The following is a 21,752-nucleotide window of genomic DNA, read 5'->3' as shown; positions in this document are numbered from 1 at the left end:
CGGCGGAGAAATAGGCAGTTGACCAGGATAATGCAGTTTCTCATGAGCCTTCCTCACCCTCTTCCCATCTAGAATCGTCTGGCTAATTATGGTTGACTCAACTCCATCGCCTCATTAATTGGTTTTCGAAAGCTTCCCGCGCTCCCCACGTTAACCAAAATAATAATACTTTCAGTCTTAATTATAAGGCTTTGTTTTGTTTATAATGTCCACAAATAAAGTCTTTTAATCAGAATTAGAGGCAGTATCTATCAAACAAAACTGTCAAAGAATTCAATAATTTACCGTACCAATCTCCGTAGCTTAAAATATTTTCCCTCGCCGCCTTCACTGTTTTCAGGTTGTTGAAGGGTTTGCCCCTTTCGTTCTGGTTTATTTACTTATCTTTGTTGGGAAGTTGGATTTCTGGGAAGCTCATGAATCATGGCAACAAGAGTAAATAAAAAAACAGTGACACGAGATCCGAGAAAGAAGATAGGGTAGGGAGGAGGGGCAAGTGAGGATGACGAGATGAGATGCAGCAGGAGCGGGTGGGAGATGATTCTAAGGCTCCGAAAAAGGCAAGGCACAAAGAGCCAACAGAGCATCCCATAAAGCACGCACTAGAGAATAAACACTCATACATACTCCAACGTGTTCGGTGGAATCTCGTTTTCCTATCACTTTTCCCTCCCCAAAACATATATCACACGCTTCCATTATTTCACCCTCCGCAGGACCCAACATTATCTTTGCCCCTTTTTTGATTCTTGCATATATCTGAACTCGGACATGTAGTTTTGTTGAACATTAATCCTGCATGCATGCAATGATGTGGTTGGTCTCCAAGCAGTCAAATTTAATCAATCGGTTGAGAGGCCCCTCGATCCTTACGGAATATTGTTGGAGAGGGCGTAGTTAAAACTCAAAAGGGAGGCACAGATTTGGCCAACCACAATCCATCCATAAACATTTGTTATAATAAAATAATGAGGCGGCACAGTTACACCCAACACATCACTCTTAATACGTGGGCTCCTTAGCTTCCACCACAAAACCTTCATTAAAAAAAATGGAAGGACAAGAATATTGTTCTCCCAGCTCCTCCTTCCGCAAGTTATTATCACCATCAAAACTGCACATTACCTAATCATCCGGAGCATAATTTAATGCACGACATGTGCATGTCATGTTTTAATTTGCTTGGATCTACCTCGTTGATTATAACTGATTCGCCCAGCCAAGCTCCCTGTACTTACAGGATCTGATTTGCCAATTCCTCTTTTCACGCTAACAATCAACCTTGATCAGAGAACTAATGTTTCATCTAGCTATTAGTCTGATTCTTAAGAAAAGAAAAGAAAGAGTATAGGTGTAAGTAATATATTCGAGGTATCTAGATGACTGTTTCTAATTATACTGATACATTAGACTGTCGGCTCGACATTTTGATGAGAATTTCAATTTTCAAATGTGAAGATAAATACTTTTGTCCACGGGTATCCAAGACACCGAACGTATTATCGATATGGACTGAATTATTGATGTGAGTGTCACTGTCAATACCCGAGGACACCGGGCATGTCAAAATCAATAATCACGGTATTTATCGGGGCATTCGAAATCTTATATTGGGCCTATATGTTGATTTTGAGCTTCCGCGGTTGCAATTTCCTTTACGACAATGGGACCAAGCAAGGGCTAGGATGTGTGAGGCGTATCCTTCTGCTCGTTGTTTTTACCTTTTTAGGATAAAGGGCTCAAAGACCCACCAAAGAAACTGCGGCCCGGATTACTGCAGAGCATGAGAAGCCCAATGAATCGCAACCCTGAAGGATCGGACTTACCCATTCTCTTGATTAGGTGGGCCAGAAACAGGGAAAATTGCAAAGAAATCGTGATCCTAAATTCGTAATATCATTCCTTCTTCCGAGTGACTCTCGTCATTTTATGTCATTCTCAAAGCAAAGGTGGACTTCAGGCTTTCACAAATCACAGGCAAGAACATGGTCTTCATGGATTTGAGGTTGTCCATTCTGACCCACCGCGGTTGAATTAAATGTTGATCACATGAGATTGAGAAAGAAATCCCAATATTTTTAGAATTACTGTGTCTGATGATATCATCTGAGACGCTATAACGCAGTCCAGCTGGGAAGTCCTTTCACTGTTAAATTTGTTGACAATGAACTGGTCAGTAGATTTGTTGCGATAGTCTCACGATGTAAGATCCAGCATCCGTGATGCATCCAACGAAGGATCACTACACATCCACGCGCTACGAACTGCTAAAAACAAAATTCGATTTACCACTACCAGATTGCCATATTCTAAGTTCTCAGCAATCTGCCAACTGTTTACATGTGTTTTTCTCATAGCAATGGGGTGGGAGTGGACTTGCTAATCAAACAACAGAGGTAAATTTCACGTGAGAACGCCACATGGACTCTCCCACAGGCATCATGATGAAGGGGTAATACAAGAATAGGATCATTATATTCCAGACTTAAATATATGTATATGTGCATATCCACGTATAAAGGCATGCAGACGTGTGGAGGTTCCCCAGAGGAGGAGAGAGAAAGAGGGTTGGGTGGAGGGGTGAGAGCCTGAGAGGGTTGGTTTCTATGTTTCTCCAGCACATGATTGTTTCCATCTGGTTGGGAAGTGCAAGGTCACGTCCCTCGTAAATAGAATGATGACAGCCGTTTGCTAAACTAGGTTTGAAACTAAAGTTTCTCCCGCTTTACAAGGAAGACTCATGGGCCTAGATTTGGGTGTTTGCGTAACATCTCCGCTATCTTTGACATTTATCCTATCACTAAATAGTCTTGATTAACTTTTATAATTAAAATTGGATGTAGTATTATTTATGGGAATTCACCACTTAAATGAATTCATAACAAGATTTTAATTTGCTATGTGATAAATGTCAAATTGTCAATAAGCTGCATTTTCAAGGAAAATTGCATTTGTATCTTACAAACATGCGTGATATTTTATTCCGAAATATTTGCATTTCGATCCTTGAATTTTTTAAATTGAGAGAAATAATGATCTGATTATAATTTAATAAACATATTGACAGAGGAGTTACAAATTAACCTTTTCGAGAATAATTTTTTTTTATCTTAAACATTATTAAATTATAATCTTAGGTTCGTTATGTTGAAGGGTCCATGTCACTCAAGTTTCTGGTCCCGATCATCACCAGCCCACCGACAAACGGAAACGGCTCATCTCTTGACTTGTGTCTTTTACACATGTCACCCCCCATTCCTTCCTCACCTTCCCGGTCTCATTCTTTACCAAATGAGCAGGGTCATTTGCGTCATTCACCTGATACCTAAAGAAGGGATGCCTCGAGTATAACTTCTCGTCGGTGATCCTCGGAGCCCGCCATTTTCAGTTTCCACTCTCCCCCACCTTGCGTTCGGGTCGGGTCATATGTACCCCTGGTTAGTTTAGATCCATCTTTTCCACTATTCTGTTGCTGGCGCTTGCTTCCTTGCTTAAGGTTTTCCAATTTTAATTCCATGCATCTCAAGTCAATGTTCAAGCCTGTATAATAACTGCATTCCAAACGTAGCTGTCGTCCAAAGCTAGATCTCTCTTCTTTCTCGCTGTCAGGCATCTATCAATTTCTCTCCCACGTTGCGCTTCACGGGCACTTTGGAAGTCGCCCTTGTTTTTTAACAATGTGTTGAGTTTGGCATAGATCCGGGGGCTGACGCGGTAATCAAAGCGCATTTTCTGAAATGGCTGAAAAGTCGAGGTCCGGGGGATCTTGTTGTGGCTGGTTTGTGGCGTTTGTCGTTCTCGCTATCGTCGTCGGCGCCGTTGCATATGCGTTAGTAAAGAAATTTGGTCACCACCATAAGAGCGCCCACGACGAAGATTATGCCTCCGCTCTCAAACTCTCAATGCAGTTCTTCGATATACAAAAATGTAACGTTTCTCCCTTTTTTCCCCCATCAAAAATGCATCACTCATTTGTATAGATCATTTTTCGTTTTCCTTTTTATCTGTTACTTTTCTATGTGATTGATTAGTTTCTATCCCTTTTCTTCATTATGTTCCACCTTCCCAGGAGGGAGTTTCATTTTCTCGGTTCCTGACTGCCTCGTTGTGCGTATGACATAGTTGGGATCTGAAATTATATGGGCTTCTTATTTCGTTTTTGTTCCAAGTATTCGTGTTTGTTCTGAAGCATACTAATTGAGCCAACAAACCAAGTCTCAACATCTGTATTCTTTTGCCTGGCGTTTCTTAATTTTCATCTTTATTTTTATTTATTAAAATAGTGGTATTCTGCCCCTTTGATTTGTAGGTCACAACACTAATCTCTTTAAGAGATCGTATATGTTTCTTTCAATAAAAATTCCATAGATTTGTTGGTCTTTCGAATTTCCTTGATTACTTCAATCATGGTCTGCTATGCTATTGCTTAGATTTCATAATTTTTTTATCCCTACTTTATGTACTAGTTAAGTCCATAATTCCTCAATGCAGCTGGTAAGTTGGCTGACAACAAAATATCCTGGAGAGGGGACTCTGCTCTTAAAGATGGAAGTCAAGCAAAGTTGGATTTATCAAAAGGGATGTACGATGCTGGGGATCACATGAAGTTTGGTTTTCCAATGGCATTTACTGCCACCGTGTTATCTTGGGCCATCTTGGAATATGGAAATAATATGGATAAAGTTTCGCAGTTGCAACCTGCTAAGGAATCACTCAAGTGGATCACTGACTATCTCATCAAGGCTCATCCTTCTGAGAATGTGCTTTACGTTCAGGTACTGTAGCTTTAACTCAATTTTTTTTTCTTGGGTGGGTTGTCAGAGCTTTCAACTTCCATTTGATGCCAGCATTATGTGCAAGTTAGCTATTGTGTGGGCATAAATTTCAAATGCTCCATGACTCTCGGATAGTCTTAGACAGATGCATTCTCTAATTTTGTGTTTGTGGTATTAATGCCATGGCATGCTGTGAGATTAGAAAATGATTGTTTTTATATTGTCTTTTTTTTTTTTTAAATTTTAATACTGTTCCTTTATCTTTCTATTATTCTTATTCATGCTTTTCAGACTTCACTGCATTGTGGTGATTATTGTACAGGACTGATCAAGGGATAGTGTTCATATAAATATGAATTATTCTTTGCCTTCATGTGCCAGCTGCTTTCAGCCTTTCTCTTTTGGTGTTAGAACTTTCTCAGCAGCCCACTCCTTTAGCAAGCTGGATTCATGATGACCTAATCTGATCTATTTCATTTCTTAAAATTTATTGTTTGGCAGGTGGGTGATCCTGAGGCAGATCATGCATGCTGGGATAGGCCTGAAGACATGACTGAGGCACGACCACTTATACAGGTCAACACATCTAGTCCTGGAACAGATGTAGCAGCTGAAACTGCAGCAGCCATGGCCTCAGCATCTTTGGTCTTTAAGAAAACTGATTCTACATATTCAAGCACGCTCCTCAAGCATGCAAAAGAGTTGTTTAATTTTGCGGAAAAGAACAGGGAATTATATAGTAAGAGCATTCCTGAAGTCCAGACGTATTATAATTCAACAGGATATGGTGATGAACTCTTGTGGGCAGCTAGCTGGCTCTATCATGCTACAAATGATCATTCATATCTTCAGTATGTGACCGGCCAAAAGGGAGAAGACTATGCTCAATGGGGACTCCAACCTGGTTTAGTTGGGACAACAAGCTTGCCGGAACCCAGGTAGATTTCTCCTTTATTGTTGGTGAATTCCAATCTTTGCCCTGTTTTAATGCGTATCTTTTAGCCAGAGATCATCATAAATTACATGAATGCGTCAGTTGAAAATGGGCTTTGGATGCTGATTAGAACCCACGGATCACATTCCCAGATGGGACATAAAGAAGGCTAGGGGAAACTAGTGGCTTGAAATTAAAATTGTGTTCATAACAGGGTTTAGCTTAATTGCGAGCACTGTTTCCTTCACCTTAGATGATGCTTTGCTTTCAGCAGTAATGAAGAATTGGTTTTTCTTTGGATTTTTTTTTTAATCTTTAATACTAGTCTTTTCTGGGAGCAGGTTTTGTTATCCAGATTAAGCTTCTTTAGGGCCAATGATATTTCCGACTCATATGGCTCTGGTCTCCAAAGTTACAGGAAAACGGCTGAGGCTGTAATGTGCGGCCTTCTGCCAGATTCTCCGACTGCCACAAAAAGCAGAACTGATAGTAATGCTCTCCAATAAAAGCTATTTCTGCATAGTCATGTTAAAAATGTTTTTGTCTTTGCACTACACATTCTTAACATCAGCTTAACATTCCATGATCGTCCGATAGGCATGTTGTCAATGATTAATATCAAATTTCATTATCGTGCTGATAATTTTACCGTTGTGTCTTCAGTAATTAGTTTTCTTCATCTATGATACAGATGGTCTCATATGGGTCAGCCAATGGAACTCTCTGCAACAACCTGTTGCTTCAGCATTCTTAGCTACTCTTTACAGTGATTATATGCTTACTTCGAAGACTCACAAATTAAGTTGTGATTCGGGTTCTTTCAGCCCAGAAGATCTCCGGGACTTTGCCAAATCTCAGGTAACCTTCCATTATCATTTTCACGGAACTTCAACTATTCTGTAACACGTGATCCCTCTCCAAATTGAAAACTTCTTGCTACTTGTGCAGGCTAATTATGTCCTGGGCAATAATCCTATGCGTATGAGTTATCTCGTGGGATATGGGGATAAATTCCCCAAATTCGTGCATCACAGGGGAGCTTCGATTCCTGCTGATGAAAAGCCTAGTTGCAAAGACGGTTTCAAATGGCTCGAATCATCTGCTCCTAATCCCAATGTAGCCACTGGTGCGCTTGTTGGTGGACCCTTCTTAAATGAGACTTTTATTGACTCGAGGAACAATTCCATGCAAGCCGAACCAAGCACCTATAACACTGCCCTTGCAGTGGGCCTCTTCTCTAGTTTAGTCTCCACATCCTCCGCAGTTCAATCCTTTTCCTGAAAGTTATAGCTTCTCCTGGCCGCAACCTGAGTTCCGTGCAACCGAAGGTAAACTGGATGTTTGAGTGCGAGTGTCAATTGTCAACCATATTTCGCTGTAGCTTTATTCATTTTGTAGCTAATTAGAAGGGGGCGAAGTAATGGTGCACCAATATGCTTGATTGTATGTATTGTAGTGTATGATGTGGTGTTTGCTAGTTCGGGATACATTGCCACGCACGGGAAAATTTGATTTGTCGTTGTCAGCTCACCATCTTTGAGCAGCTGTGTTGAAAATATATATTAATTGTTTTTTTTTTTTGAAATGATTATGTTATGATAAGGAATTGCATTGCGTTCTCAGATCTGTATACAAAGATGGTTGGGAGCTCTCTTTGCCTGAGCAGAAAATGGTTTTTGGAGGGACATTAAGCTCACGAATAATAAAATGGGAGTGAGAAGTTTAATGAGTTTGAGGGCATCATGCTGTAGTTGAGCAGTATAAAAGGGGAGGCTAATCGACTCATCTAAGTACGAGCGAAGAGTCAGAATTGAGAGAGGGCACTATATGGCACATATAGAGCTGATGAATTTGATATGCAGAGAGTGCTGATCGGAATCCGGGAAAAAGAGAAGGCATCACGTTGATTAGTAGCGATCTGGAGATTTGGAGACGAGCTTTCAGTAGCTTTTGTTCTCAGAAATCAAGAAATAAATACTGACGGTTTGGGATTATAATTAGGGTCAAACCTTCGATTTCTCATCTATATTAAAAAAAAAAGAAATGTTGATCTCACCAGCCGACTCGTCACTGGTAGATAAAAGAGTAGAGGAGATAACGACGGAGGGAGAGTTGCGATAGGAAAAGGCCAAACCCACGTGGGTACTCGCCGGTCCAATGTCCGCAGGCCCTTTTCATCTGGAAGACATCAATGCCTCCTGGTTCATCGGTAGGCTCCTCCCCATCTCCCTTTCTTCCCCAGTCTTCCATCCCCATACTCTGTACGGTTAAGGACAGGTGTCCTTCTGCAGTTTATTGCCTTCAACTTTTATTCCCCTGCGCATCACCATTCACCACCATCTTTCATGAAATCACTTAATTACAAACAACCCCCCCCCCCAAAAAAACCAATTGCTGTCAAACTCAGACTCTTCGCATTATTCATTTCTACGATCCCTTTCCCCCTATGTGTTTGTGACTCGATGGCAGTAGGTGCGCTGCATAATGTCCTCCGATGTATTCATCCCCTGCGTACTCTTTGGTTCCTTTTTAATTTCATCAGATGTCCCCGAAGGGGCGGTTCCTTTTTAATTTCGAAATGTCATAATCGTTACCCATTTCCACCACTCTTTTTTAATTAAGAGCCTTATTCAACTTCATTTATTATAACAGTCATGCACCATATCATGAAAAATTCCTCCACTATTGATTGATTTTATTCATGTGGCAGATTCCAGCGCACAGTGAATCATCCCCTTCTGATTCTGCTTCATCGGTCCCAAATCACAGCAGGAAAAAAGAGAACAGAGGACATTACACACACACACACACACATTTAATCTTGTATCTTAAAAGCGGCAAGGAATCCACAGCTAATCAACAGAAGAAGAACTGTGGGGACTACTGCGTGGAGTTGACGTCTAGGATGCTGCATGTTTGTGTGTTTGGTCAACGCGAGATGTCTGACTTTGCAGTGTAAACCAAGTGTTGCTCCGTCTCCCAGCCAAGCCTAGGGGCCACCCCGTGGTGCTGGGGAGTGTATTCCTGCCCAAAGTAAAGGAATGAAGTGCTCAGATCATTGCTGACTGCGTAGTATCCATGATGTGTCATGGGAGCCACGTGTAGAGAGATATGCATGTATCATTGAAACGTGATCACATCCATAAAAACATCTTATCCCAGTATATTAATTGTAGAAAGCAGCAGTGTGTGTTTTAGGAGAGTTATTGTGATATGATCTAAGCGGTGTGATGAGTACCTCGAGCTTGGACATTAGGTCGTGGGCAGTTTGGGCAGACACAATAATGTGACGGGCAGCGGGTGCGACGAAGCCTTCTTCCACGGCTTTGTCAACGAATGACAGCAACGAGTTGTAGTAGCCGTCTACGTTCAACAAGCCCACCTGCACCCATTGTTTTCATTTTCTTTTTGGTTAATCATTCTCCTTCTTTTATTTACCACGTCATCATTATTTCTTTGACAACTCACATCTCTCCTAATCATCATAAACCCCTCGCATTCCTATTTGGAATTAACAATAGATAGATAAATAGGTGTTGCGTTTTTCTTCCAATCTTACTGGTTTGTCGTGAATTCCCAGTTGAGCCCAGGTGATGATTTCCAATAGTTCTTCCAGGGTGCCATACCCACCTGCACATATGATTTCCCAAACAATGAGTCATTTATCAGAAAGCGATCGAGATTCCGAGGAATGACAAGGGAAAAAAAAGTGACATGCGATGATGCAAGGAAGAGAAAGTGACGAGCAGTGGGTCAATTATTGGGGGATGAATCAAAATGGGAAAGTATGGGGAGTGGTGTTTTATTTTAATTTTGCTTCTGGCAAGAGGGAAAGAACCTGGCAAGGCGATGCATGCGTCGGCTTGTCGAGCCATCTCGGCTTTGCGTTGGTGCATTCCCGATACAGCTCGCACCTCCCCCACCGTTTCTCCCGTTATCTGTATTCATTCCCCAAAAACCAATCTCATTTCTCAATTCCTACTCCTACTCTGCTTTATATTAACCATTACATTCATGTGATTATGACTGCAAATACACACACACACACACACACACAAAACCCACCTCTCTTGGCGTAAGTGTCCTGGGAATGACTCTGCAAACAAGAGAACAAAGCGTGCGGGTGCGATAATTAACAACAGTGAGCTGAGTTCATAAAGAATTGGGGGAGGCAGGGGGAAAATGAGAGGTACCCTAATACGTGGCGACCTCCGTCACGGACGGCCTGTGACACCAAACCCATCAGCCCAATGCTGCCTCCTCCATACACCAAGTCCACGCTCCTTTCCACCTGCATATTTAAAGGAAAAAGCAAAGAAATTACCCAATAGTGTCGCTCTCTGCCACTGCGACAACACAACGCAAGTTCAATGGAATTTTAAATGCAGAGGCAGGGGCTGTATGGGATGGGAGGAAGAATGAGAGTTGATGACGAGTAAGGAATACCAGTTGGTGAGCGAGCTGAAGAGCAGCTCGCTGGTAGCTGGGGTTCTTGCCAGGGCTGCTGCCACAGAACACGCAGATACGTTTGAACCTGCAATTCATTTGAGGGTAAAGTGTGCTCGCCACTGCCAAGTGCCCAGGGAGGGAATGCCAAGATTGTTTCAAACTCATTACCATTCCCTCTCTCTCTCTTATACAATGCCACTCCCCCTCCCTCTGAGCGCCGGCATCAATCATCCATCCCCCCGACCCCACACATGACGTCAACCCCTCCCTCTCTTCCCCCAGTCACTTCATTCATTGTGCACATGGCCTCCATTTTGTCGGTAATTATATCACTCGACGTCTCCTTAGATTCTAGATTCATCTGATCAGGTGCAGCGTAGGCCCTTTCAAATGACCAGCCCTCCTCAATTAAACCATATGCTCTATCGTCACATGACCTCCTTTTCTTATTTGTTGTTGCCCGCAAATCCTGTTCACAGCTCGCCTCACTTCCCATCCCTCCCTCTCCTCTCGACTCAGTATTTCTTATTTAGTTCCAATGAGAATGCGTCCGACTCCAAGTACTTCTTTTTAATGAAAAAGTCCTGAATTCGGAGAATCATTTTTAATCTGCCACTCTCCTCTGTTCTTCTCGGAATTTTCCGATAGTGAGATTTCATTTGAGTAAAGGTGCTCACTTGCAGCCTCCACAATTATTAAATAACAGAATTGTGTGTGGGCCTTGCAAACATAAATAGAGCAGTACGTAATTCAGAAGCAATATATAAATTAGCTAAAACGAGGTCGTGCCATTCTACGAAAGAACAGGGTGGGGAAGGAATATTCCATGATGATTGTTTTTGTCATTGGATGGATGGATTGGAAGTTGCCCGGGGGTGCGTCCCTTAATTGGTTGGCTCGCACGGGACTTGAGAAGCTCCGAGAAAACCCAATGCCCAAGGCAATTAGTTTCATAATCGAATACCGCGTCCTAATTTCTCCGTTACTATTACATCTAATTAATTTACATATTGCTCTCGTTTTTCACAGGTTTTGCTACGAATAGGTTGGTTGCAAATACACCGTTTGTTTTCACACGCGTACGTTTGACTCTGAGGGTTCTTCGCGATCGGCCTCTTGCGCAGCGAGTCAAGGGAAGCTCCCCTCTTAGCGAGTGAAATTTTGAATACATAATTTCGTTATATTATATTTCCAACATTCACGGGACAAACAATTACAGCGACATTTCATCCGATGAGTCCCGAATAATCATCAGTGTCTGTATCAATCTGAAACAGCGCAGATACGCTCCATTTATCGAACAGCATTTGGTGGCGAGGATAGAGGGGGGAGGGGGAGAGAGAGAGAGGCGCTATCAAACCCATCAACAAAGGAGCGCTCCAAATCCAATCGCCACTGAGCGCTCTCTCTCTCTCTCTGTTTTTTTTAAATAATCGTATTCTGAGATTTTTTTTCTCATGTAATAGATTGGGAACTAGGGTGTGTTTGGATGAAACCAAACCGTGGTTTAGAAAAGTGATTCTGAAAAATAGATTTTGGGGAGAATAGATTCTGTGAAGAATAGATTTTGTAAAAAAGTGATTCTGAGAAATAAGAGTGTTTGGATAGTTGTTATCAGAAGCACTTTTTATATATACAAATTACTAAAAAAAAGACATAAGTTAATATGATAATTACAAAAAAAATAGATTTTATGATATATTTTAATTTGAAGGAATAAAATTGTTAATAATATATTTTTTACCAACATAATTAATAATACATAAGATAATATAATTAATAAATAATTAATATGTATATATATTTATAAAATATTATATTAAATATGTTTATAAAAAAAATAACAAGATACATATCCTATAGGCTCTCACACTCTCCCTCTTTTCTCCAAAAACAAAAAAAATTTGCTTTTTCCAAAACCATGGCTTTGGTTTTTGGGTGGGTGTTTGGGTGACTTAATCTCCAAACTATGGTTTGGGGTGTGACCCAAACACACCCCTAGTGTTGTTAGTATGTTGATATTTCTTTTAACTTTTTTAATATGTTTAATTTGTTTTTTTGTCTGTTTTTCCTTCTTCAGAAATTTTACCAGCCAAAATTAAGAGTAAAAAAAATAATTAATGCTATATTAAATTAACACACACATATATAATTGATTGATATCAGGCACAATTATACAAAAAGATTTTTTTTTTGGGGAAAAATCAGATTATAACGATCATTTGCAAGGGCAAAGCATATGAGATCTAAATTGTTTAATCTATATTTAAATATCTAGTTTATAATTTTTAAACAATAAATTATTTTTATTTAAAACATGCAGATAAATAGAATTAAATTCCAATTGTGCAGGCATTATTCGAGAGGCTCTTCAGATGTCCGTCGATGGTCAACTGTCACGGCCTTTTTCTCTCCAACTCGAAGTTACGTCCCATCAGCCATCTAATCCCCCGGACTCATTCACGGGAGGATGTGATGTTCGCCGACGCCCTTCGCACATATCTTAATGCCAACAAATATATGTATATATATATATATATGCGTGTGTGTGTGCGTGTGATGACGAAATCAGCACTATGTTCAGGTCAGCCATGTAAAAGTCGGAATGCAAACTTGAAAATCTGCCTATTGCACTAATTTTCTTTTCTTCTCTTTTTTTTTTTCCCAAGGTGGTAACTTTTATTGTCTGGCACGTAGCAAATTGCTCAGGGAAATCACTCCAAGCATTTGAGAATATCCAAGACAATCAGTTTTAGAAGATCTCTCACGGAACCAGTTACAGCTTTGGCTATGGTCTCATACAGAATTCTCACCCGGGGGGGAAAAAAACTCAAAATAGATGGATGTGGTGTCTCGATATTCCTTTCCTGATTTAGTGCTATACAGGATACAGCCTTTCAAGGCACTCCTACGGATGACCCATCATGTTTTAATCTACACGCATTTCTCATCATAAACACAACGCTTTAATTTTAATCGAACTGCATCAGCATATCCTTTCATGTCCAACGTTATTAGAATGCTGTGTTCTTTACCTCCAGTGATTGAGCAGGAGTAACTTTCAATAAGATGACTGCGATTGTAAGGGCCATTTTTCTAACGTACAAAATAAACTTTCAAAACAATCTTTTTTAAAAAATATATAAAAATGTCTAAAAATTATACCATATTCTCAAAAAATTGTCAATAAATTTGTACAAAAAGTTTCTTGCTTTTAAACTCACCCTCCCTCTTGGAATTCTTGGGTTTGCGTCTTAGCTGGCCCATTACATCACGTAAGTCAGACAACGCTCCCTAAAGTCTGGGCTTATTGGGCACCAATGACCGATCTTACTGGACTCAATTTACTCTCTCTCTCTCTATGTGTGTGTGTGTGTGTATATATATATATATTTAAATTCCAAAATCATGGACTCAATTTGTTCCGCCCTTTTTTTGTTGCTCCGGCTTCATAAATCAACAGAGAAGAATTTGATCTTATTCTGTAGATAAAGAGGTGACCATAAAAGTACAAATAAAATTACATATTTCATAGTTTTCGTATTTGGGATTTACATCACATTTTCATGTTGTTTTATACTTATTTTGAAATATGTACCTTATTAAATAGATGTTTCAGATCTAGATCCCTGTGTAATTCATGATGCATATTAAATATATTCGACTTCAACATGATTAACGGTAATTTTTATTAACTGAATAATGACTTCAAAATAATACTCTTCCGGTCCTAGATATAAGACATTTATACAAGTGTGTATAAGGGTCTTACATTTAGGACTGGAGGAGTACGAAGCAACAACTTTCTTTGGAATAATTATAGCAGTTTTTTAGAGCTATCAGTGAAGTTCGGATTCGCGGGGGGCCATCCGTGATGTGTACGACAATCCCATGAATATTGATGAACAAGAGAAGACTTGCACTTACCCGCATCTTGAAGAGGAGTTGTAGTTCAAGCCTTCGCGAAGAATCTGTACAAAATCCAAAGCAGGTACTCTCCTTTTTACACTGTTCATACTGTTATTTCGCTTTGCATGAAGTAAGCTAGATCGGCATTTTTGTTCATGAAGATGCTGCAATCTTCCTTGCCTATACCCGCTTCTGCCTCGGCTCTTTTTCAAGATCACGCATCTTTGATAGGGACCCCTTTCTTAGGGCCGAAGAACTCTTACGGTGACCATAATCTGTTGTATTATCGTTGAAAGGTCACATTGAACTTGAAGTTACAACTAATATATCCACATACATCCCAATAAGTCGGACCTTCCGGGTAAAGTCGTGTTTCCCCTGTAGGGTTCAGTGCCTAAGTTTGTAAACAAGCTTGTTTGATATTATCTCCGGTCCTATTTATAATATCTCATTTGTCGACTATAAACAAGGTCTTATAATTAGGAAGTAGGTAATATTTAATTGTGTGTGGATGCCGGATGCTGGGGCAGAGAGGTACGTCCATAAGATGGCACGTGGTTTTCAGTTGAGCTGTAATGGGCTTCCCCTTCGTCGCTGATAGTACAGCACTTTACTAGCTATATATACATGGTTTTATTTTACAGAAGTTGATCACCGGGCAAGTTAAATTCATTAATAACACGCAGGCATATTCTTTATAGACATCACAATTCGAGTTCTTCACCGTCATTCTTTACAAAGCAAAACGGAGCACACAACGCCCACATGTAGAACAGTTGCTTAGGGGAGTAATATCATTGGGTGGCCTGATCTGTTGTCCATATTTATTAGGGAAAGCGTGGCCTCTGGTAGAACACAAGGCCAACAGAGAAAAATTGATGGTGCTGAGTGCTGACAGTCAGCGGTCGCTGTCTATTCAGCCTTAAGAGTGCAAAAGTAACATGCATGCCTGCTCCAGCCTCCATCTACTGCACCAAACGCTTCTTCTTCCCTTCTACCCTTTAATTATTGTGTTACTAGATTGGCAATATATGGTCGTTGGATTTTCTTCCCGTGACAGGCCATCACCATTTCTTTTCTTCTTCTTTTTTTCCAGGAAAAGGGGCATTTTTGTTTGTCGATCACGTTCCCAGAAAATGGTTAGCTTCTTTTGAAGACTTGAGCCTCCTAAGTATGCCTCATCATAGCTGCATCTTAACCATCCTTCATCTTGACTAAGGGAGGCGGATAAATGTAAAAGAAGCTTGCAAGTTGTAAGCAGTACTTCTTTGTAATTCTCGTTTTGAATTTATGAGTCTGCTTTTATTCTTTGAAAAAAAGAAAAAACAGAGAGAGAGAGAGAGAGACTGGGAGCCTCTTCCGCATACAGGATGGTCCACCACTTTGTTTTTTTTTTTTTTTACGCGTTCACTCATCATTTATTGTCAAACAAGTTTTTCCCGGTTCTCCTTTGCTTCTTTGCGAAAAAGGAGATGGCAAGATGGGTAGGGTGAGGCTAATGAGGTTGAGATGTAGCATTGTCATAACAATATCAGATTAGAAGGGCGCACCCATCCATCACCGCGTTATATATATATATATATATATATAGCATTATCGTGTAGCTACGTGTATTTCTTATCTCATACATATACACTGTTATCCCCGATTGTTTAGCCACGGGGTTGTATGCACATTCATACAAATTTTCATAACATAAAATTAAACAGCATAAGATGCATGGCAAGAAACTTCCACACATCCAGTCAGCATTTTCTTTTCCCTATTGATAAAACAACCACTCATTATTAAAAATGACAGAAGAAGAAGCTAGAAAGAGGAGCGGCGTGAATTGATCCACACCATTTTCACAGCCACTCTGGACACTATATATGTATTTTTGGAGTGAAAGGTGTACATGTGATGCAGCCGGCATAGGAATAGGATGACATAAAACATGCAATTAATGCTGGTCAGCCATAGACGAATCCTGACGTATTTACTTGAGACACTCACAAGGCATTCGTCAAGTAATGCGTTTGCATGGGGATTTTTTCTCCAGTACAAAATAGATCCTATTATGTTCAGTTCAATTCAAATAATAAAGGCGAAGGCGAAGGAGCGGTAAGAGTACGGTGTCGTATTAGTCGGTGGCACTTTGTTGGCCTTGGAACATGGGGAATGGGATGGCAAAGTGCGTTTGTACGTAGGTCTTTCCTTCTCAGTAGACATTTGGGTCATCAGTTGGTAATGGTTTGGTTGTCATCATTTAATGGTCAGAACCAATTAATTATGACAGCGAACTTGTGTTTCTGTAGCTGCATTGCTGGCTAGTGGCGTGTGTGATTATGAAAGGGGACGTACAGGACCACGTTATCCTCCACTCTACAATCCATCCCCCGTGTCTATACAGAGGCAACAAAATGAGCATGTGGCGCTTCCATTCTCAACTGGTCTCAATTTTCGTGTTTCTCTTCCCCTATTTACTAAAACCCTCATAATATATTCATATATTTGTCCATCAAATATCTTCTCTTAACAATAACGGCAGACGTTCTTTTGGATTTAACGCCCATACCCTTCTGAATGGTTGCATATTCTAATTCTACTTCTGGTCGTGGCTTTAACTGCATTTCAATTTGCGTCGCTAGCCCCTCTTGGTCCTGGGCGAGAGAAATGAAGTCACATACATAAAGGGGAACATCGCAATCAATGCGATCTGTGTGAAGTAACAATATGGCAATGCGGCGATCACAGGCCGCTCTCTGCAAACAATTCAATTGTGGCAAAAGTTTAAAAGATAGATGACCATGTTAATTGCTTTAAGACTATAAATGTGCACAGAGGTAGGTTATTACTGCAACGGAGCAGTCACATAGGTAGGCCTCCCATGTCTCAGAGGAAGCTAGCTAGAAAAGAAGGGGACGGAAGGACAGTACTATAACGTAGACCGCTGCTGTTTGCAAGACATGAATGCATGTGAATTTGTCATATGACCACCACTCTCGATCTCGTGCAACTTGATTGGCCATGGGGATTAGGTTTCTCGAATTTTCTTCTTTTTGGGCGTAAAATGACAGGACTAATAAGGATTTATTTATGTAGTTGCGAAGGTTTGCGTCGAGTTTTTTTTTTTTTTTTTGACCTCCAGGTCTGTATCAAGTTGAAACCATCAAATTCGGACGTTCTGTCATCGCCAATAGCAATTGGAACCAGGGCCATGAGGAGTCACCGTCCCCGTACGACCCGGGGGAAGGAACCTCAGCCGAAACAGGAAAATAGAAAACTCCGCCAGGGGCAATTCTGTAATTTCGGTACTCGGAACGATGCGGACTGGTGCCATTAAAAAGAAGGGGGCAAGGACAACGTCCTTTTTACATATAGTATTAGTTAAAGGTGATGGGGCTGAAGCTGAATATTACAATTGCAATGCTTTGTGAGAAAAAGGGTTGGGGACGGTTTCAAGTTTCAACATTTGGTTTCATCTTTACTGCGTAAAAATGCCTTGGGAGAGAACCGGTAAAAGGCAACATTGGAAATTGCAGGGATGTTACATTTTAGTACCGTACGCTTTGACAAAAATATCATTTGAAGACTAAAGAAGGGACCGGGCTGTCCTCTAGAAGGGCAACATCATGTCCTTCAGCTCACGATAAACCCCAAAACACCCATCTCGACATTGTCTTGGGAAAACCCCATACTTGTCCTTTGCGGCACCCCAGCTTCACATAACTGGTAACTCTGTTCTTCTCTTTCCTTCCCTCCTCTGAATCTCACCATAAAAACCTACAGATCCTCTCGTTCTCTCCCACCATCTCTGCAATTTTACGGAGCTCTCTCCAGATTCACCAGACACATCAGATCAGCATTCTGAATCCATAATGGCTCTGAAGAAGCCCAGCAGACTCCCTCAGACCGCAGTTCTGAAGCAAATTCTAAAGAGATGCTCGAGCTTGGGGAGGAAACGAGGGTATGTTGAAGAAGGCTTGCCTATGGACGTGCCCAAGGGTCACTTTGTTATATATGTCGGAGAAAACAGAAGTAGATACGTTGTCCCAATTTCATTTCTAAGCCGCCCTGAGTTCCAAAGCCTTCTCCTTCAAGCCGAAGAAGAGTTCGGGTTTGATCACGACAGGGGACTCACAATCCCTTGTGAGGAAGACGCCTTTGAGTCCCTCGCCTCCACTCTTGGATGAAAATGTACATCAAACTAAGGAGACACGGGCTATACATGGAGCTGCCTCACTGCTCTCTCACTTTATTTTCTCTGCTTCTTTTGTTTTATATTGTAAGAGGTTGTTCTTTTAAAGTAGCAACTCTCACCTCAACAGATTAACCCCATGAAATCTTGTTATGGGATTAGACTGTCTGTAGATCTAGAAATTAGCTTACCAATTTTCATGCAGTGGTGGAGGCAGAAGCTGGCTAGTGTAATGCCAATGCACCCTATGGAGAACTAATAGTAGTCCTTTGTTTTCTGGGAAATAAATTATTAAATTAAAGTCGTTCTGTCATATACGATATTGCATCACACAAACAACTGAATCAACTTTTGAGAAATCAGTTGTTTCAACTTTCGAGGGTTTTGTTTGTTTTCGAATATTCAATGCCGAGGTTGTCTTTTTGGGGCACTGCATGTTTCACCGTTATCGTTGTTAGATCTGTGATGAAATCACTCCCAACGGGAACATGAAAACGGAATGTCTGGACAGGAGCAGCGAAATTCAACTTGGCAGCGACGTCTTCAATTTCTTTTCTTTTTCCTTTCGCAGTTTGTTGCTTTGTATTTTCAAGATTCTGCACAATTCTTCTATGTCTCTGTAATTCTGTAGTGTTACTGAATGTAGGCGAAATAAGTATAGGGTTCACTGTTGTTATATTTTTCTCACTTGCGTGTCACCCTCACACTGCATGCAGGGCAGATGGTTAAGATTTGAAGACCACTGCCATGTTAGTGCGTAGTTTTAAGTTTTGACTTCTTATCATACTTCGGCTCCTATCCTTGGAAAAAATTCAACGGAGAACCACTCAATAATACCTGACATTGAAGCTCGCTTTTGTTTTCTGGGTCTCCCTGAATGGTGGGTTTGTGTGAAAAGTCACCTGTATTATTCCACTCGGTAGCTACGATCAGTTCGACTCCAACAAAATTGTACTGGCTTATGAGATGGCCCGCCGACTTGAGACCCACAGGGGAAAAAAAAAACAAAAAGAGGAAAGAACGAGTAGTTGTAGTTCCGGCATCTAGCTAATTATATGTGTGTGTGATGTTGAATATTGATTTTTTTAAGAAAAATTGTGCTGACCGTGTCCGTGACCCTATATATGAATATATGATCCAGTGAACATGACATTATAGGTTTCGTGTACTTCTGCGTTATTTGACTTCTCACCATAAAAAGTGACTACTCAGTAATGTTCATTAAAAAAAAAAAATTCCTAAAGTATAGGTATGTTGTTGGAGACAATTCTATTTGAAGTACTATTGAATACTAAATGTGTGTACCTCTCCTAGTGGGAATTCAAACATTGATTGATGGTTTGCTACATTGTGAGAGATTAGTCCCTTCTGTTAAACCCAATCCTTGTTGGTTTTTTTTTTTTTAAATTTTGGAAAAAGATCAAAATGATAATACTACCTCCGGTCTTAACTGTAAAACCTAGTTTGTAGACTAAAATTAGGTCTTATAATTAAGACCAGAAGTGGCATGTGAAAAATGAAAGAGTTGTAAATAAGACCTAAGAGAAAGATAAGAGAAAGTTCAACCATACAAACAGAAAAACTCTACTAAAACCTATTCTAACAAACAAAAGAATGAAAGAAATAGGCAAGATCCTGCCAAACACACTATGGATTCGGGACTACTCACTACTCGGTAACGTCTTTTAAGAATTAGGTTTAGGAGGTAATCAGGAGAAGACGACAACATTGGCATCACAAAATCCGAGGCTAGCCAAACAAATTACACCGTTGAGGTTTAATACACTGAACCAAGTGAGCGCGGCCAATCCTTTGAATGGCTTACAATTACTGTCCAAGGGTCAAATAAATATTTGACGCTAGCCTTAATTAATTATACAACAATGCTTGATTTCCAAGGAGTGCTAGTCTTGACCGAAACCAATTTCAGTATTCATCAACTTGATAAGCACATTAAATTTATCATATTTGAACCATTTATATCTTATTTGAACGGTTAATTTAAATTTTTTAATTATTTATTTTTAAATAAAAATTATTTTTTGAAAAAATAATAGTTAAGAGATTATCTCTATTTTAAATTATATACATTAAAATAATCATTTTGAATAAATAAAAAAAATCAAATTCAAACCATCCAAATAAAATATGAACAATCCAGATATGATGAGTTTAGAGTGTACCAAAACTGCTTCCCAATCTGCTTTAGTGCTTTTAATGAATGGGACAAAAATAGTCAAACTATGATTATAGATACAGAAAACTAACATGCATATGCATTTGAAGATTATATGTGTGTGTATAGGCCACCATAAGAGGTGCAAATAGCCTAGCTAATTGTTGCGTTGATGTTGGAAATCATACAATCGTGACGTATCTTTTATATATATTAATTTCATCTGATCCTTTTTTCTTTTTTCTTTTGAAATATGGTCGCGAATTGCAACCGCGGGACGCACCATGCTTTATTCTAATTATTGCCATTCAATTCAAAGTGCAATCGGTTTGATGATTAGACAAATTAAGGTTACATACTTAATTCGGGTGACCTGTAATAGGCAATAGATGGTTTTATTATTTATTATAATGTTAACGTTATTATAAATTAGGAGAATACCAATCAAATTCGGTCAAAATACCTAAATTTGGATTTAAACTTACACTTTTAACAAATTTTTAATTAGACCATGAGACTTAATTAGAAATTTCTGAATATTGTTAAATATCAGAATGTACTTATTTAATTCAAAAGGAAAATTATTATTGGACCTCTCTCAAGTGACCCTCATCTCTTAGAAATTTTCTAGACCAAAAAATATATAATTGATTTTACAACGTTTGAAATTTGTAATACAACTTACACTATTAAAAATATTTTAATAAAACATGTTAAATTACAAATATAAGTAAACTTTAAATAAATATTTTTTATTTTCAGTTTTTATAATTTCAGTAGTTAATTTTATTTATTTAAGTAATGTTGGATCCAACTGAAAACATAAATTATTACAACTTAATACTAAATATTTATTATAATTAAAATATTTTAAAATCTTAAAATAAATATTTAAAACTTAAAAGAAAAAAAAATATTTATTTAAAGACTACTTATATTATAATTTGAATGTTTTATGAAAATATTTTGAAGGTTTTAGTTATACATAAATTTCAAACATTGAAAATTATTTACATTTTTTTGTCTAAATATTAATAATAAGAGATGGTGAATCCCTTAGAGAGATAAATAATCAATTTTTATTTTTAAACCTAAAGAAAGGCATTATGATCACTTAACAGTTAACATTCTGTAATCCCTAATAGGTCTCATTCTGATTAGAAATTATTAAAAGTATACACCTCGATTTGAGTTTAAATATTTTGGTTGGATTTAATTGGATTTTTCCTTATAAATCTGGGAATCAGTTTGAACGACGTTCTTCCCTAATACACAAACAATCCAAAAGTCCTCGAAAAGGGCCGACGAGACTTATCAATTGTGAATCTG

The 21,752-nt window shown here is 39.3% G+C and overlaps 3 protein-coding genes across 3 annotated transcripts; 2 read left to right on the top strand and 1 right to left on the bottom strand.

Annotated features, from left to right (window-relative positions):
* The first annotated feature begins 3,341 nt into the window (after window positions 1–3,341).
* On the top strand, window positions 3,342–7,289 carry LOC114723871 (endoglucanase 10). Its single transcript, XM_028910111.1, is given in 7 exon segments — window positions 3,342–3,927; window positions 4,492–4,775; window positions 5,277–5,655; window positions 5,658–5,713; window positions 6,051–6,198; window positions 6,401–6,567; window positions 6,658–7,289. Coding segments are annotated over 7 exon segments (1,557 nt in total). The 5' UTR covers window positions 3,342–3,737; the 3' UTR covers window positions 6,991–7,289.
* A 1,033-nt stretch (window positions 7,290–8,322) lies between these two features.
* LOC114723885 (probable cytokinin riboside 5'-monophosphate phosphoribohydrolase LOGL10) lies at window positions 8,323–10,313 on the bottom strand. Its single transcript, XM_028910132.1, has 7 exons — window positions 10,156–10,313; window positions 9,903–10,000; window positions 9,775–9,805; window positions 9,548–9,647; window positions 9,269–9,339; window positions 8,948–9,091; window positions 8,323–8,733 (listed from the first exon to the last, which is right to left on the bottom strand). Exons 1-7 carry the CDS (start codon window positions 10,252–10,254, stop codon window positions 8,638–8,640), a joined length of 639 nt encoding a protein of 212 aa, XP_028765965.1. The 5' UTR covers window positions 10,255–10,313; the 3' UTR covers window positions 8,323–8,637.
* A 7,450-nt stretch (window positions 10,314–17,763) lies between these two features.
* Window positions 17,764–18,242, top strand: LOC114724470 (auxin-responsive protein SAUR50). The gene has a single exon (XM_028910829.1). The coding sequence runs from the start codon at window positions 17,928–17,930 to the stop codon at window positions 18,240–18,242; it is 315 nt and encodes a 104-aa protein (XP_028766662.1). The 5' UTR covers window positions 17,764–17,927.
* The last annotated feature ends 3,510 nt before the right edge of the window (window positions 18,243–21,752 follow it).

The sequence above is a fragment of the Neltuma alba genome, unplaced genomic scaffold, assembly GCF_004799145.2.
Source record: "Neltuma alba isolate B1F8T4 unplaced genomic scaffold, ASM479914v2 tig00002374_pilon, whole genome shotgun sequence".
NCBI lineage: Eukaryota > Viridiplantae > Streptophyta > Magnoliopsida > Fabales > Fabaceae > Neltuma > Neltuma alba.
This window is presented reverse-complemented; position numbering and strand designations above follow the sequence as displayed.

Bases quoted from the DNA above. Each gene is read 5' to 3' on its own strand.
- LOC114723885 (XM_028910132.1), bottom strand. From the start codon at position 10,254: ATGAATTGCAGGTTCAAACGTATCTGCGTGTTCTGTGGCAGCAGCCCT. The intron at 10,001-10,155 runs GTATTCCTTACT...TTAAATATGCAG, and splicing joins TTCAGCTCGCTCACCAACTG to GTGGAAAGGAGCGTGGACTT. The intron at 9,648-9,774 runs GTGGGTTTTGTG...GAATGAATACAG, and splicing joins GGACACTTACGCCAAGAGAG to ATAACGGGAGAAACGGTGGG.
- LOC114724470 (XM_028910829.1), top strand. From the start codon at position 17,928: ATGGCTCTGAAGAAGCCCAGCAGACTCCCTCAGACCGCAGTTCTGAAG.